The sequence below is a fragment of the Amblyomma americanum genome, chromosome 8 (assembly GCF_052857255.1).
Source record: "Amblyomma americanum isolate KBUSLIRL-KWMA chromosome 8, ASM5285725v1, whole genome shotgun sequence".
NCBI lineage: Eukaryota > Metazoa > Arthropoda > Arachnida > Ixodida > Ixodidae > Amblyomma > Amblyomma americanum.
In genome coordinates this window covers 95,001,319-95,016,220 of record NC_135504.1, presented here as the reverse complement: position 1 = coordinate 95,016,220, position 14,902 = coordinate 95,001,319, and the positions used below count along the sequence as shown (strand labels likewise).

General features: G+C 46.3%; 1 protein-coding gene across 1 annotated transcript in view; it reads right to left on the bottom strand.

The window, feature by feature from the left end:
- Positions 1–11,903: 11,903 nt before the first annotated feature.
- LOC144102004 (BTB/POZ domain-containing protein 2-like) overlaps positions 11,904–14,902 on the bottom strand; it is a 37,322-nt gene continuing 34,323 nt past the window's right edge. Inside the window, exon 5 of the mRNA XM_077635249.1 lies at positions 11,904–12,658. Coding sequence (XP_077491375.1) covers positions 12,073–12,658 — 586 coding nt within the window. The 3' untranslated portion in view covers positions 11,904–12,072. The remainder of the gene's footprint in view (positions 12,659–14,902) is intronic.

Here is a 14,902-nt window from a genome sequence, read left to right as displayed (position 1 = left end):
TTTCCAAATTGGACTTAAACACGGTCACCAGTTTTGTACTGAGCACCATATGTTCATACGCCCTTGATGCTATGTAGCAAACCTGAGGCTATACCAAACTAAAGCGTCATATGTGTCCTGGCGTTGTTGGTCTTTAACGTGTATGTTGCGCAGCTACCAAGCTCTTTAGCCTGCTGCAGAAAAGAGTGTGTCAGCGTTGCAGTCGGCTACGTTCAAAAACAGAACATGGCCTGCAGCACCGTAGAGACTTCACGGATGTGCAGCTCGGCATAAGGAGACGTGCACTGTTTGAATCTGAAGACAGAAGGTCATACTACTTCTGGTATCAACGTCGATGTGCAATGACAGCACATCAGCAGAAGTTTCGCACAGTCACTTTGTCAAACTACTTGTCTTCGGTGGTATGACGTTCATGGAGTATCATGGTGTTCAGCCAGGAATGCACTCTCCGCGTCGGTACTGAAATCTCAGATACTCCGTAACATAGAGCAATTCGGCCCACAAACAATTATGTACCTGTTAACGAAGTTACGTTCGGAAGACATGCTTTACTGTGGGGTTTTAGGCAGCTTGCAGCAAAAAAACCTTGTCGTTCATCGTGTCGGCAACGGTCTAAAATGTCCCTTCAAATTTGCTTAATTGGTTTCGACGGCAGCTCTGCTACCGTCAGGGCATAAGCGGGTTTGTTTCTTGTGCCAAGTGGCGCTAAAAGTATTGCCGTATTCTTACGGTGTGCTAGACATCAGCAAGAAGTCGAGGCCTGTAATATTGCATTGAAACCTCACACACACACACATTGTGTGACACCTAACGTCCAGAACTTGGTTGGTCCTGGAAAGGTTGATGAGCTTCTCGAGCAGGGTAGCCCCTGCGATGATCAGAAGCATCGTACAGCTTCCAGAGAAGTTGTCTTCGCCAGAATTTCGTTCCCACCGCAGAGTGATGACAGCACGCTCATGAAAGGCATCAAGGCTTTCGTGTTTGTACCGCTTCGAAATTAAATAATGTTAAATTCTGTGACGGCGCGTTCGTGCATGGCGATTAACACTGCGCTGACAGGATTCACGGAAACATCGAAACACTGCTGTTGATAGCGTTGTTGGGCGCACGATTGAGAGAGGCGAGCGAAGGGCAATCAACTAACGTGCTAGTGTTTGGATTCGTAGGTTACGGTTATGCCATTTTCCTGAAGGCGCAGACATTACCTGCACTGGAAGCTGATTGATGTTTTAGCAGCTAGAAGGACACATGCTCGCAAGTTGAGAAACTTGCTTCGACACGCTACTCTACGGGGGCGTTTTTGTCGATGTGCCTAAAAAATGTCGATGTCTGAGTATGGGGTTGAAATTTTTTAACTGATTTTGGTTGCAGTGCCTCGTACGAGAAGGCCAGGCCTGCCTTTCTCACAAAAGTTAAACGCTCTGCGAAGCAAGAGAACCCTTTTACGAAGCATCAGTAACCAAAATGCCATCCGCAAAATTGGCTGTTTTTTTTTTTTGACTGCATGGCGGCAGACTATTGGCAGGATGTGTTTTCTTCGCATCTGGCCTAAATAACTATTCATTTCCAAGCTGTCTTAAGCTAATCAGACGCCGATTATTTTCGCCTGTGGTGAAAAATATAAAGATATGTGTACGAACATTTCTCAACTTCCATTTCACAAATAGAGCATGAATGCCTCAAAACCTTAGGAATTCAAAACCTCAGAGAATTTCAGCACTATTCTATAAAACACTTTTATCCAAAAATAATTTTTATCATCCAAGGCAGCTTCCGCAACAAAAAATCAGCTATAATTTCCTTTAGTAGAACGTTCCACCGAGTGATAAAAAAAAACGGTTCAACACCGGACAGCACTTTGTAACCGCACCACAGAACTCCAGACGTCCATGTTCTCAGAACCAGTCCCCTTTTCTATGCAGTAAATTACACTGCCATTCTGCGAATCATGGTTTTCATGTTCTTCGTGAAAACAGTACTTCGTGAAACTTCGTGAAATCACGCTAGATTCGTCCAAGAAACAGTTTGAAAAGTCAGATGCGCATTCGCAGACGCCATGCCGCTAGGGGTTAAGAAAGAGCTTCGTTGTAAATGCATTTTTAACTTTTCAGGGAAAACCAGAACACCTAATCTAATCGTTCGAAGCACCTTGTCTATACGCCGATCAGACTTCTTATACTGAGGTACACGATGTTTTTAAAGTGGATGAGACGTGAGTTGTGCTAATTTCAGAAGCTTGGCAAGTAGACGTAGCAGTATAAGAGTAGACAATTTCTTCGTTTCGGATCTGCAATGGCAATGTCTATGAGTGTCTGCAATGTTGGCAATGTAAAGGATTGACTGAATGCCGGAGCGTTAAGCGTATGCAGCCCGTAGCGAGTTATAAAAATACCGATTTCACAAAGCCCACTGTGCATGGGCGTTTACCGGAAGTAGCCAAGCGCCATCTTGGTTGCAGTCCTTCGTGGCGTCGTCTGCACGTCAGCCCACTTTACATGGCACCTTTATTGGCTTATGCCCGGTTGCAGTAGCTTTCCGCCGTATCATTTATTCTGCCTAGCTAAAGGAAACATAGGCGCCACGACGGAGTTTCAGGGGTTGTAGTGCTAATCACGGCAGGCTGAGTGCTGAGAGGGTATTCAGTTGCTGCAGGGGGTGGAGTGACATCGGCGGCGTTGCAGCGCTTGTTACTCGACCCTTGTGGTTAAAAAAGTTGTAGGTAACGATAAAAACGCGCATGACTGTCCCTTTCTCTCATTTTGCAAGCAGAATATTCCTGCTTGTGAACTTCTGCATGAGCGCGTTTTAACGTCTTCAGACAGCACTGACATTTCTTGCGACCTCATTTTGCTGTGTTAATTTCAGTTGTAATCATCTAGGCAATCGCTATATCCGCGTCACAGTATGTCTGACATTTTTTTTTTTTTGGCATCATGTTGCTTGTTTAAAGCTGGCCATGCGGCAGTTTTGTTTTTATTCATATAAACCTACAAATACCTTCATGATGCGTTCGGCGGGTTACCAGCAGGAAAGTTCAGCACTAGAAACGAGCTATGCTGTTTTTCTAGAGTTGTGACAAATGTTTCCGTTCAGTGCAAAATGAGAAATGGATAAGCCAATCGGGGAGAATTTGAGTGCGCCATATTAGGGCTGAATGGTTTTTAAATTTGTGACTAAGTTATTTGTGAGTATATTGTTGCAACAAGTACTTCTTTCTTATTTAGGGCAATATAATCTTTGCAGGCAGTGAGCATTCCATGCAACTCACTGTCGCTATTTTTTCACTGCGAGTCTGAACACGTTGACTGATGGGCAAACACTAGATTAGCGTTCCTCTACTTCACAATCAAAGGTGCAGAAGCCGAGCCGTCGCTGAAGCCTTCATCTTGAACTTGAATATATAAATATTGCCGCGACTGGTATTCGAACCCGCGGAACAATGAACAGATCAGCTTGACTGGCCACTGCACAAGAGCGCTGTTTTACCGCAGCGGCCGGTAAGGCCTCGTGTTAAACTCCAACATGCTCTCGCGCTGATCATTGCACGTCGTCCTCTTCATCAAGTTCCATCTGCGGCGCAAACAGACCAAATCAGCTTAACTTCAACCAGAGCTTAACCTAAGTCTAATATCGTCGCCAGACGTACCGACGACCCAGAAAAGCAAATTCATGAGTCAATCAGGCAAAACACATGCTTTCGCGCGTCTACTGGGTTTAACAACATTAAAACCCTATCATTTTTTTTAATTTCGAAAAACTGTGTAACACGGTAGTGATATTCCCACCAAATGACATGTTCCTAACATGACCCTATCAAGTATGCTCATGGAACGAGCTGCTATAAAACGTCAGGAATTATTCTAAATTTCCCCGGTACCATAGCCACCACTCTTTCTCATTCCTTCAAATGCAGAAGACACTATCGCTATTATGCATATGACAGCTCGAGGTATCAGGAGTAAATACGCGCATCAAGCATACATACTGTGGATTCCTGAATGCGACAATAAAATGCCGCGCTGTTTTTTCCCAGAGCCTTATGTTGGCAGAAATCGCTGCAAAAGCATCTGACGAAGCAGCACAAAGGCGAATCCAACCTCCTTCTAGAAGACAATTTAAAAGACTGCCTCAAAGCTCAGCGGCGCGTAAAAGGCAATCAGAGCTTCAAAGCTTAAACGTTTGCCATTTCCAATGTGAACTGACCAAAGAGGACAAGGCGGAAAAATGTGCTAAACAGGACTTGTTCAGCTGCTTCTCATGACCGGCTTAGCGCTCTATCTCGGGGCCCTTTTCGAGAAAAAAAAAAATTAGCTACCGTTTAACTACTGCTGATCCTGGTTACAGAGAGAAAGCTGTGGTGTATAGGGCAAGTAGACGCGGCTTGGCGTCTGCAACGTTGAGTACGTTCGCACAGCAGATAGGTAGCGCGCTCATCTGCCACCCTGGCAGCTGGCAGTTAATTTAATGGTGCATCGCGAAAGATCGGTCAGCCAATGAACGCTGCGGCCTATTGCGGCAGTGCCGCGTATCTGCCACAACGTTGTCAAGGCTAATGCATGCAGCCCACACCTCTCTCACACCACCGCCACATACTGTTGTGATCGTACTTCTGGCCGCACTGGCATGAGCAAGCGACAACCGAGAATTGTCAACAAAGCCGACAACCTCGCGACGGCCGCATACCGGATTGCCTGAGTGTGAGGAAAAAAACAGTTCCCTCGATCGCACCTGCTGGCCACTTTGACGGGGAGCTGGAAGACTCAGCCCTGTGCGACTGCAGTGGAGTCCCCCACGGGCTACCAATGACTACCGGGAAGCGCTACGGGTTCAATGTCCGAGTTATCCTCGACAACGGCGCCAGCTGGCTTTCCCGGAAAGCCACCAACGCAGCTCTGCCAGCGTAATTTACTGTCTCGAGAAGTGCCAGGGGTCAGCGGGATCCTGTGGTCATGTTTTGACATCGGCATTCGTCTCCAAAGGGGAAGCCGACAGCCAGGCCTGTGCATTGATAAGAAGCACGTGCGACCACCTGCAAGCCGTGCAGACGTCACTCGTGGAGATTCCTGTGTCTGCCCGACGTACAGGGCACCCTACTCTCAAGCTGAACACATGTTGGGGGCGTGTTCCATGGGCAGAGAGTGCGTGATCTGCCACAGTGAACTTGGAGCGCCTTCCTTAGCAAACCCAGCCTCCAGCTAGGGAATTTAAGGAATAAAAACTCTATAAAACTCGGCGCAGAGTACGGCCAAGGGCGACCTCCACATCGAGAGCTTCCTCTCATCGAAACGTTTTTACTTTTCTGAAAAGCACTCTCAGTTTCTGTACGTGCAAATAATGTAAATAGTTGAATAAAGATTTCCTTTTCTTTATCCTAACGCAGTCTCCGATCATCCTCGTCCCATCTCCGGTCCGGCAATGCTACCCGAGTCGCAAGAGTACCCAAAAGCACGATTGAGGTATCATCATGGTTTCAGCGGCCATCTTGCTGTGTACATTGCCGGAGTTGCCAATGTAAAGCAATGTTTAACAAGGCGCAGTTTCTGGGTTACGCCAAGGATAAGCTTCAGCATGAAATTATCGAACCCTTTTTATTATGAAAGCTAGTGACAATTGCGTCAGCCCGCGTTCATGTCATTGCTAGAGAATGAATGCCTTTTTTGGAGGAATGTGATTATGCTTTAACTCATGATAACGGAAAGTAATTCAACGTCGAGTCTTTCAATTAAATTCAGTCGTAAGTGCAGCACAGTCCTGTGTTGTTTGTTCGTCGACTTCTGTTTGCGTTTTATTTATGATAATAATAATAATTGGTTTTTGGGGAAAGGAAATGGCGCAGTATCTGTCTCATATATCTTTGGACACCTGAACCACGCTGTAAGGGAAGGGATAAAGGAGGGAGTGAAAGAAAGGAAGAATAGGTGCCGTAGTGGAGGGCTCCGGAATAATTTTGACCACCTGGGGATCTTTAACGTGCACTGACATCGCACAGCACACGGGCGCCTTAGCGTTTTTCCTCCATAAAAACGCAGCCGCCGCGGTCGGGTTCGAACCCGGGGACTCCGGATCAGTAGTCGAGCGCCCTAACCACTGAGCCACCGTGGCGGAGTTTTATGCGGATCTTGTCTACATTATGAAGGAGCTACGGAGGGGAGTAGTACAGTTTCCCTTTAAAAATCCGGGGCCCTTTGTTTCGCTCAGTTGTCAGGGCACATGGCGCCCCTCAGGTGAAACTTCTTCTCTAACAAATCCAGCATTCATGTAGAAAAACATCGTGTGGCGACGCAAAGGGGACTTCTCGCGCGTGCGCTACGCACCGCGCCGATTCGGCCGCCGGCCGGAGTACCACAACTCCCGGAGTACATCGCGGCGGTAGTGGAGTAGCGTAGCTGCTGACTAAATCGTTCTATTCGCTCTCCCCTATGTTCTAACCGTTTACTTCAATTTTCTCTGGTTGGTCTCGATTTTTTTATTGTCACAATGCTCGATTGTGGTTTGTTCGTAGTCCTAATAAGCACTTTCGAACTCTTTTACATGTGCCTCTTATATTACCAGCTCTGTATTGTACTCCTAATTCTCGATGTCTTGTGCTAGGTACAACTAGTTGGCTCCAAATGAACATATTTTGCTAAGACGTAATGGCAACAGTCGAAGACACTTTTGGGGTTGCACGGTGGCTTCCCGTCGTTGGATCGGTCGGTGGAATAAGCCACATGCCATGCAATTCATTACAACCCTAGTATTGATCACGTAGTGGTTAAAAAGCAGTAATTTGCAGATCCTCAGTTACTGACTCATTCCGGTTTGCTTTGTTGCATGTCATAGTTAACTAGCCTTGCTCCTTTGTATTTTATAGAACCTTGATCGAAGGTTTCATTACGTACTTTTATCAAGGATTATACGAATAATCTGAATATCTTAAGTCCACATTTTTTTGCCAAAATTCATCCCATAATTTTTAGATGGATTAAGAAATTATGAACTAAAATAGATTCCTCTTGTTAAACACCAAAAGAAATGTCACTCAAGGTTAACTCAGGAAGCCATTAGCACCACTCGTTTCTCCAAATGATAGCCGAACCAACTACGAAAGCCAACAAGTATCGTTTCCGAATGTATCAGCACTATAAACATGGCACTGACGGTTCCAAGAAACAAAACTGACAAAACCTCAAAACCCTTCTTTTCTTCGTTAGCAAATACCCGTATCTCTGAAGTACGGTGTTTCTTCCAATGAATATAGAGTTTAGGAGAGAGATGTACCAAAATAATTAAGTGGAGCAATAACTCTCGGCTCAAGAAGGCCCTGTGTCATTCAGCACATTTGTAGCTTTCAGGGCTATTCATGTTTACTGACCCTCTTTTTCTCTCTTTTATCGTAGCAGGCGTGTTTTCGAGAACGATATGGCAACACATCATTCGAGACCGTAACAGACAGCAGGGCTTACACGGTGAAGGCCATCAAGGAATTAGGCTGAATGTAAACAGTGCTCTGCACTCCGAAGAACTGCACTCTGAATAAATTGTGCAACAGAATGTCAGCTGCCGCAGTGTATTCGATGTGGTATGGTACATGGGGTTCGGCATCCCGAAACAACAAATAGACTGACAGACCCCGTTGTGGACAACTCTGGATTAACTTTCACCACCCGAACTTCGTCGTCTATGCTGACTGCCGAACGCGCGGGCATTTTTGGATTTCGACTTGACCTAAATTCAGCTTCCACCACTCAGTTGTTAAGTAATGGGATGCACTCAGCTCAAAATCCAGACGAGAGGCACAAAAAAACGCGTACGACACTTACATATGTTTTCTGTCGCGGGTCCGGTTTTTGCGCTGGATTCATCCATTATGCAGCACCAGCTAGCGTTATGTTGTTTCCTTCTGCCCCTCAATTCATTCTGTTAAGCAGTATCAATAGTGTCACACTGTCGCGTAGTGGTGACGGCAATCGGGAAAACAGCAAAAAGGCCCTGCTCCCAAAAGAAGCTCTTTATTGGGCTGTCCTGCGCCCGTAATCGACGAACGGCTTGGCGGCGGTGAAATCAACAAGCGTGCTTCGAGGTCGTCGAACAGAATACGCGCCGCTCTCTGCCCCGCTCAACTTAAAACTGACAATGAACTTTCAAGATATGGCGAGCAAAGTAAGCACAACAGGCCGGAACAACGTAGAATCGGGCCTGCATGGGTGCGGTCAATCAAAACAAATCTGGTCGCGTCTTGAATCACAAATCGAGCGATAAAGCACCGTGGAAGCACCTTTGAAGAATGAATAAACAACAATTACAAACCTTTGCGTTAATATGGGTTTTCTTGGGATCCTCATGAGTTTTTTTACTAAACTCATATCACTATGAAGCACCAACTAGTGTCACATGTTTTCTTGCGTCGCTCGACGGGGTTTTGTGCTTAGCTCATCCCATTAAGCAGCACCAACTAGTGTCATGTGTTTTCTTGCGTCCCTCGACGGGATTTTGTGCTGAGCTCATCTAAATAAGCAGCACCAACTAGTTTCATATGTTTTCTTGCGTCCCTCGTCGGGGTTTTGTGCTGAACTCATCCCATTAAACAGCACCAAATAGTGTCACATGTTTTCTTGCATCCCTCGTCAAGGTTTTGTCCTGAGCTCGTCCCATTAAGCAGCACAAACTAGTGTAATATGTTTTCTTGCGTCCCTTGTCGGGGTTTTGTGCTCAGCTTATCCCATTAAGCAGCACCAACTAGTGTCACGTGTTTTCTCGCGTCCCTCGTCGGCGTTTTGTGCTGAGCTCATCCCATTAACCAGCACCAACTAGTGTCATATATTTTCTTGCGTCCCTAGAACCTACTCTTACACCGGAGTCCCTAGTCAGGGTTTTGCGCTGACTTCATGCCATTATGCAGCTCCAACTAGTTTCATATGTGTTTCTTGTGTCCCTCGTCAGGGTCGGCGCCGAATTCATTCCATTACGCAGCACCAACATGTGTGTCATGTGTGTTTTCTTGTGTCCCGCCTCAGGGTTTTGCGCTGAATTCATTTCTATTATGAAGCACCAAGTAGAGTATTGTGTTTTTTTTGTGCCCCTCGTCACTTTTTGCCCCAAGTATTCCATTTGCAGCTACAACTAGTTTCGATAGTGCTTCCTTGTGTTTTTCGTCAGGGTTTTACACTTAGTTCAGCCATTGTGGTGCATCAAATAGTCCGGCAGCATGCTCCCTTGAGCTCGAGCTTTCTTCCCGCGTCCTTGACGTCGGTAGTTGAACGTTTTGGACAGTAATGCATCGCGGCTGGTGCCACTGTATCTACTGGGGAACGTTAGAGCGAGGAGGCTTCTGACCGCAGTGGCTTGCCGGTTAAAGGCCAGCGCGGTATTCCCCATTGCAATTAGGCACTCTGGTCACGTTTACTAAAAAGTCAGTCTAGAATGACTTGGGGTCATGGTGCAAGAAAAAAAAACTTAGGAGGGAGCGCCCAGCGACGACTTTGAAGCTTAGACGTGAAAAGGAGAGAGTTGGTCCCCCACGTGATCTACACCCCATTGCGTGCGGTGATCGATTCTAGAAGTAATCCAGGGAGTAGAACGACGGCGAAAATGGCGTCCAAACAAAACTATTTATTTGGGCTGACTTGCGCCCACAATGCACTGAATCACAGGGTGATGGCGTAGAAACAAGCGTGGCATAGCAACAAGTCTTCTCCGGATAGCAGTCACCACTTCGTGAAAATATATCGGGGCTGGCTATATCTGCGCGTTTATCTGCCACCTGATTGATAGTGTTAATATTGCCTATTGTCCAGTATCCTTTACGAAACCCTGCCTGGTCATTTGTTTGAAGTCTAATAAGGTTGTCCCGATTCTATTTCCGATTGCCTTAGTAAATACCGTGTAGGCATCGGACAGTAAGCTGATCGGTCTGTAATTTCTGAAGTGCCTGACTTCTGCTTTCTTAGGAATTAAGTTAATGTTAGCGTTCTAAGCGGCAATAATCCTTGATCAGTAGCCACCAAATCATTTCTACCTAATAGATAACGCTCCTTCCAAGTCCGGTTATCTTCTGCTTAGGCAATCTGCAGTCGGTGTCTGCGCGAAGCAGGCGCAGTAGACGAGCAATTTCTTCCGTGATTGTTGCACTCCGTGTCGTTTTCAGAATGCATATAACTCCAGCCTCTAAGTTGCAGTCGATCAGAAAAAAAACGCAAACAGTCGAAATCGCGATCCGGAAAGAAGCCCGATACCAGAAATCTTGCACTTGGTGTTTAGTATACGGGACAGAGCAAACGCGGACGTACCTTTTCGCCATTCCCATCGCGATATCCATGCTGGTGACTTTGTAGAACACAGGAGAAGTTTACCATTCCGGAGTTCTTCGGATGAAGTGAGAATCAGGGGTGCCAGTTCTCTAGACAGACTAGCGCGGCGTAGCGCGGTTTATGGCGTCCATAAGATCATAGCCCTTTAGTAAGACTAGCATGGCGTAGCACGGTTTATGGCGTCCATAGGATCATAGCCCTTTAGTAAGACTAGCATGGCGTAGCACGGTTTATGGCGTCCATAGAACCATAGCGGCGGCGCGCTATGGTCTCTGTGGCCACCACAAGTGGCATATTTTTGGATGGGCTACTAAGAAGGAGCACTACATAGATGAAAAAACCTTCCAACGAGAACAACAAGCCCTAACCACAACTCTAGGAATCCTTACCGCGCCGCCTGTCAAATACATGGCTATCGGTCTAAAGTGGAAGGGCGGATCGCGCTTCAGAGCCGTTTTCGCCGTCGGCCATGCCACCTGTAAGACTCTCACAAAACAAATTTGCAAGAGCATTAACTGATATTTACACGATCGATAAACTGAGTGTAATGCGTGCTACGCTGTCTACGCGTCGCTGCGTAGGCGCGGGCTCTTTTCACAAGCTGTCGATCGTCAGCACTCAGCAAAGACAATATTCCGGCAGATACGATGTGCGGAAATTTCTATATCTGCGCGCGAGAATTATACCACCAAAGGACATTTGCGTCATAATTAACCGCAACATCCCCACATTTGAATCACGCTAGTTTTGATCCACTGGTCATTCAAAATTACGCCGAAGAAGGGTAAATTCTAAGGACATGCAAGCCTGTGGACTCCAAAAGGTCTCGACCTAGAGGCGCCAGCTGCTCATGTTTCGAAAGGAGAGAGGAAAGGGCCAGCGGCTAGAAAACGCGCGCCAATATTCACCGAACGGCATATGGCTGTGCATATGCCCCAAAAATTACACCATGGAACACCGCCTTGAGACATCATTTTCATAAATCCATTCGGTGCAAACTTGGGGGCATAAGGAATTAATGCCGCGCGGCAGTCATGTTCGTTACAAACGGCTTCAACGAACCTAAATATTTTAAAACAGCGGCAAAAGCCAAGTTTGTGTCTGCTTGGAATGCCGGCGCACGGTGCCACCCAATCTGCAAGAAGCCAGTTAGGGGCCACTTTCAATTCAATTCTTTATTCACCAGAAAACTGGACTGTCTCCAGAGCTAAAAGTTGCTGCCTACAACTTGACTGCGGCCCTGGCCCTTGATGCAATGTTCCCAATTTTTTCAGGATAGTGCAGCTTATCTGTTTGGCGCCTTTGGCCCGAGTGTGCTGTCACTGCGAAATTAGCATGAACGGTAAGTGTATGCCTTTATTTGTGACTCACTCACAACAGAAGACCTTTCTTGCATGATTTCTAGAAACATCATAGTCGCAATAAGTTGCGTAATAAAGAACGCAGAAACAGATATAGGTTAAAGCAGTGTAACATATATTTAATCGGTATTGTACTGAATAAAAATAACAGAAGTTCTTAAATCAGCATACAGAACTGAGTTGAAAGACGTCGTTTTTCGTGACGAACTAACCTGTTGCACCTTCGACGTAGTATACAGTAAAATGACCCAGTACAACGTACAATGAGAGTACAATGAGAAGTGAGGAAGCATTTCAAAGTATCCGCTCTTTTTCGCACCCTAAGGAATAATGCTCCCTTATACACTGAGTGAACTAGAACGATTATTTTAAAATTCAGTGCAGTGAAGAGTTACTGTGGAGAGCTTTTAGTTAGCGAAACCCTACGAGCGTTGGTCCCGGATCTTGCAGAAACCAGAAGGCATAACCACAGAGTCATTCTCTATAATATTTCTCAGCAAAGCAAGAGCTTCCTTCTCATCTAAGATGCCCCACATTCTAGGACCCTGCACAAACTGTTTGGCCGTCAGAGCAAGGAACCGAAGCTTTGAGAAAAGAGGCCGCATCACATCTCGCACGCTGACAACTCGCCCCTCATCTTGGTTCTGCGAAAGACACTGCTGCTGAGCCCACTCGTACACAGCCGCGATAACAGACGCCTCGCGAACGCCCACAACATGATCCAGTGCGTACTTCACGGTGCACTCTCTGCACGTACGAAAGTTGCTTGAATTCAGTACGGCCAGGCCTTGAGTACGCAGCAGCCACCTGGCTGCCATGTCCGCCCCTTGTTCACCCGTTGTAAGAAAGTTGTCTAGAAGAGGGCACACGTCGTCAGGTCGTACGTTGGCGGCCATGTAGCGACTGCATTTAGCAGAAAGGTCAAGCAATTTGTACTTGATTGCAGCTGTTCGAGTGTAGGATGCTTCCATGACATTTTCGACCTGAAGTTTCCCGGAGTAGATGTATCTAGAAGAGAAAGGAAGACGACCTGTAAATTATGCATATATAAACGGTTCATCTTTCAATATTCCCTTCAAACGGTAACACCGAGCGAGAGAGGAAACTTTGTGCCCCTGGAATGGAAAGAATTCCATAGGACGCCATTTTCCAGCACTAATTAACGACGAGGTGCCAGATCGGTGAACACAAGCACGTTAAGGAGTACGGACACCTAGTTTACGGGGCATGCTTTCTTTTTTTGTAGTGATGAGTAAGATATTAGTATACAGGCATCACCACGCGGTATGCTAGGCCGACAAACAGGCAGACCTCTCCTGTTCCACTGAAGTCCCTCCTCCTCTTCCTCCTAGAACCGTTTAATAATGTGTAATCAATGTTTCTTCATGCCTCCACCCTGTACCCTGAACCCTTCACAACTTCCTTCCACATCCTTTCCCTCTGCCCCGCTGCCCCTTATCCGTGGGGCCTAGAGTGCCTCAAGTCTTGGAAGGGCTGAGAGACCCTGCTGCGCTCGGAGGACTCGGCCGGGCAGACCATCGGCACCGGCAGTGCCGCCATTGTTATGGCACTTAGGAACATGAACACTCGACTGCAGCGCGGTCGTGCGGGGACCCAGGGTCTTGCATGCCTCGAATTTCTTCGTTGCAATAGTTTTCCTGTCTGCCTGTTTCATACTGTTTAGGTTTCAACCAATCTGTGAAGTCAAAGTCGCGTTTAGGTCACCTGACGCATGCAAACAATCCAATAGAGTCGCTGCTTCTTCATTTTTTGTTATTCCATTTGGCGAAGCAGGCCAGATTTAGCGTTGCAATGCATTAAACAGAAGAAGCGGCGTTTATGCCGCAGTTTTTCCACGCCTTACGTGACCAAACCCAACTTGGACGTCAGTCCCGTCACAGGTACAGGTCGGCAGTTGAAACCGAAATAGCATGAGAAAAAATAGATAATAAAGTATTTATTTAGCAGTCATAGGCGAATACCGCGTGGCAGTGAGTGTGTAATCAGGCCGTACGGATCAATAAAAAGAAGAAAATGTGCACACAAAAATTAGGTGTCTGTAATCATTTAAAAAACAAACAGTTACCGCCACGGCGGCCAAGTGAATAAGCATCTGCTTCGCATATGGGAGGTGCGGGGTTTCGATATCCAGTGCTGCCTCGTAGCCACCGATGATACAATGGGTACAAGATTGCCCCTGCCTGGTGCTCCGCTTCTTTAGGATGAAGTGCTTGGGAAATCTTGAGTAGTCTGAAAAACCTTGTGCCATTCCGCTCTTTGGTCTCAGATGCCCTTGCACCATAAAAATCCATCATCATCATAAAGAACAACACCACTACAAGTCCAACGTTCCTTGATAAAAATTTTGAATATTGCAATAATGTAAGCTACTCTTCATTTAAAGTGTTTCCATCGCCAGCATTCAGCAGTTAAGACTGCCTTAGAAAACCAATGGGGAACGTTTTCGACGATAGCAAGGACGTTAATAACATAGAAATGCAAGCCTCCTCACGGGAGACCTGTCAATTCATTGATTTCTATAGTAAATCTTACAATACATTAAAAAACTGCATGCATCAACTCTTTCTTGTTTAAAAATGCTTTTGTCCAGAATTGTAGGCTATGTTAACTCTCACGCATTATGCGTGATATAAAATAAGAGAACATATCCGCAAACCACTGGGCCGTTCCTCCTCCGTCAAGCGCGCACCATTCAACGAAGCAGCGCTGGTAATAACGTTTCAAATAGGAAGAAAATGCTCTTTGAAAATTGTAATTGGTTTTTAGGAAAGAAAATGGTGCAGCACCTTCCTCTCCTATATCGGGCGGACAACCGAACCGCGGCCGTAAGGGATACATGAGGAAGTGAAAGAGGAAAGAAAGAGGTGCCATAGTGGAGAGCTCCGGAACAATTTCGACCACCTGGGGATCTTTAACGTGCATTGATATCGCACAGTACACGAGCGCCTTTTGCGTTTCAGCTCCATCGAAACGCAGCCGCCACGGACAGGTTCGAACCTGAACACTCCTACTCAGTAGCCAAGCGCCCGAGCCACTGAACCACCGCGGCGGATAGGAAACCCTCCACGCATATTGCGAATTGATAACGCTACAGCTCCTTAACGTTGGGAAAGAGGAATTTAGTTTTAGGAATATATCGCTTTATGAAATACAGCTATGTCAGAGTTTATTTAGCTTCATGTCTGTCTTGTAATTTATTTTTTATTTAAAGTTACTGCAGGCCTTATTGCA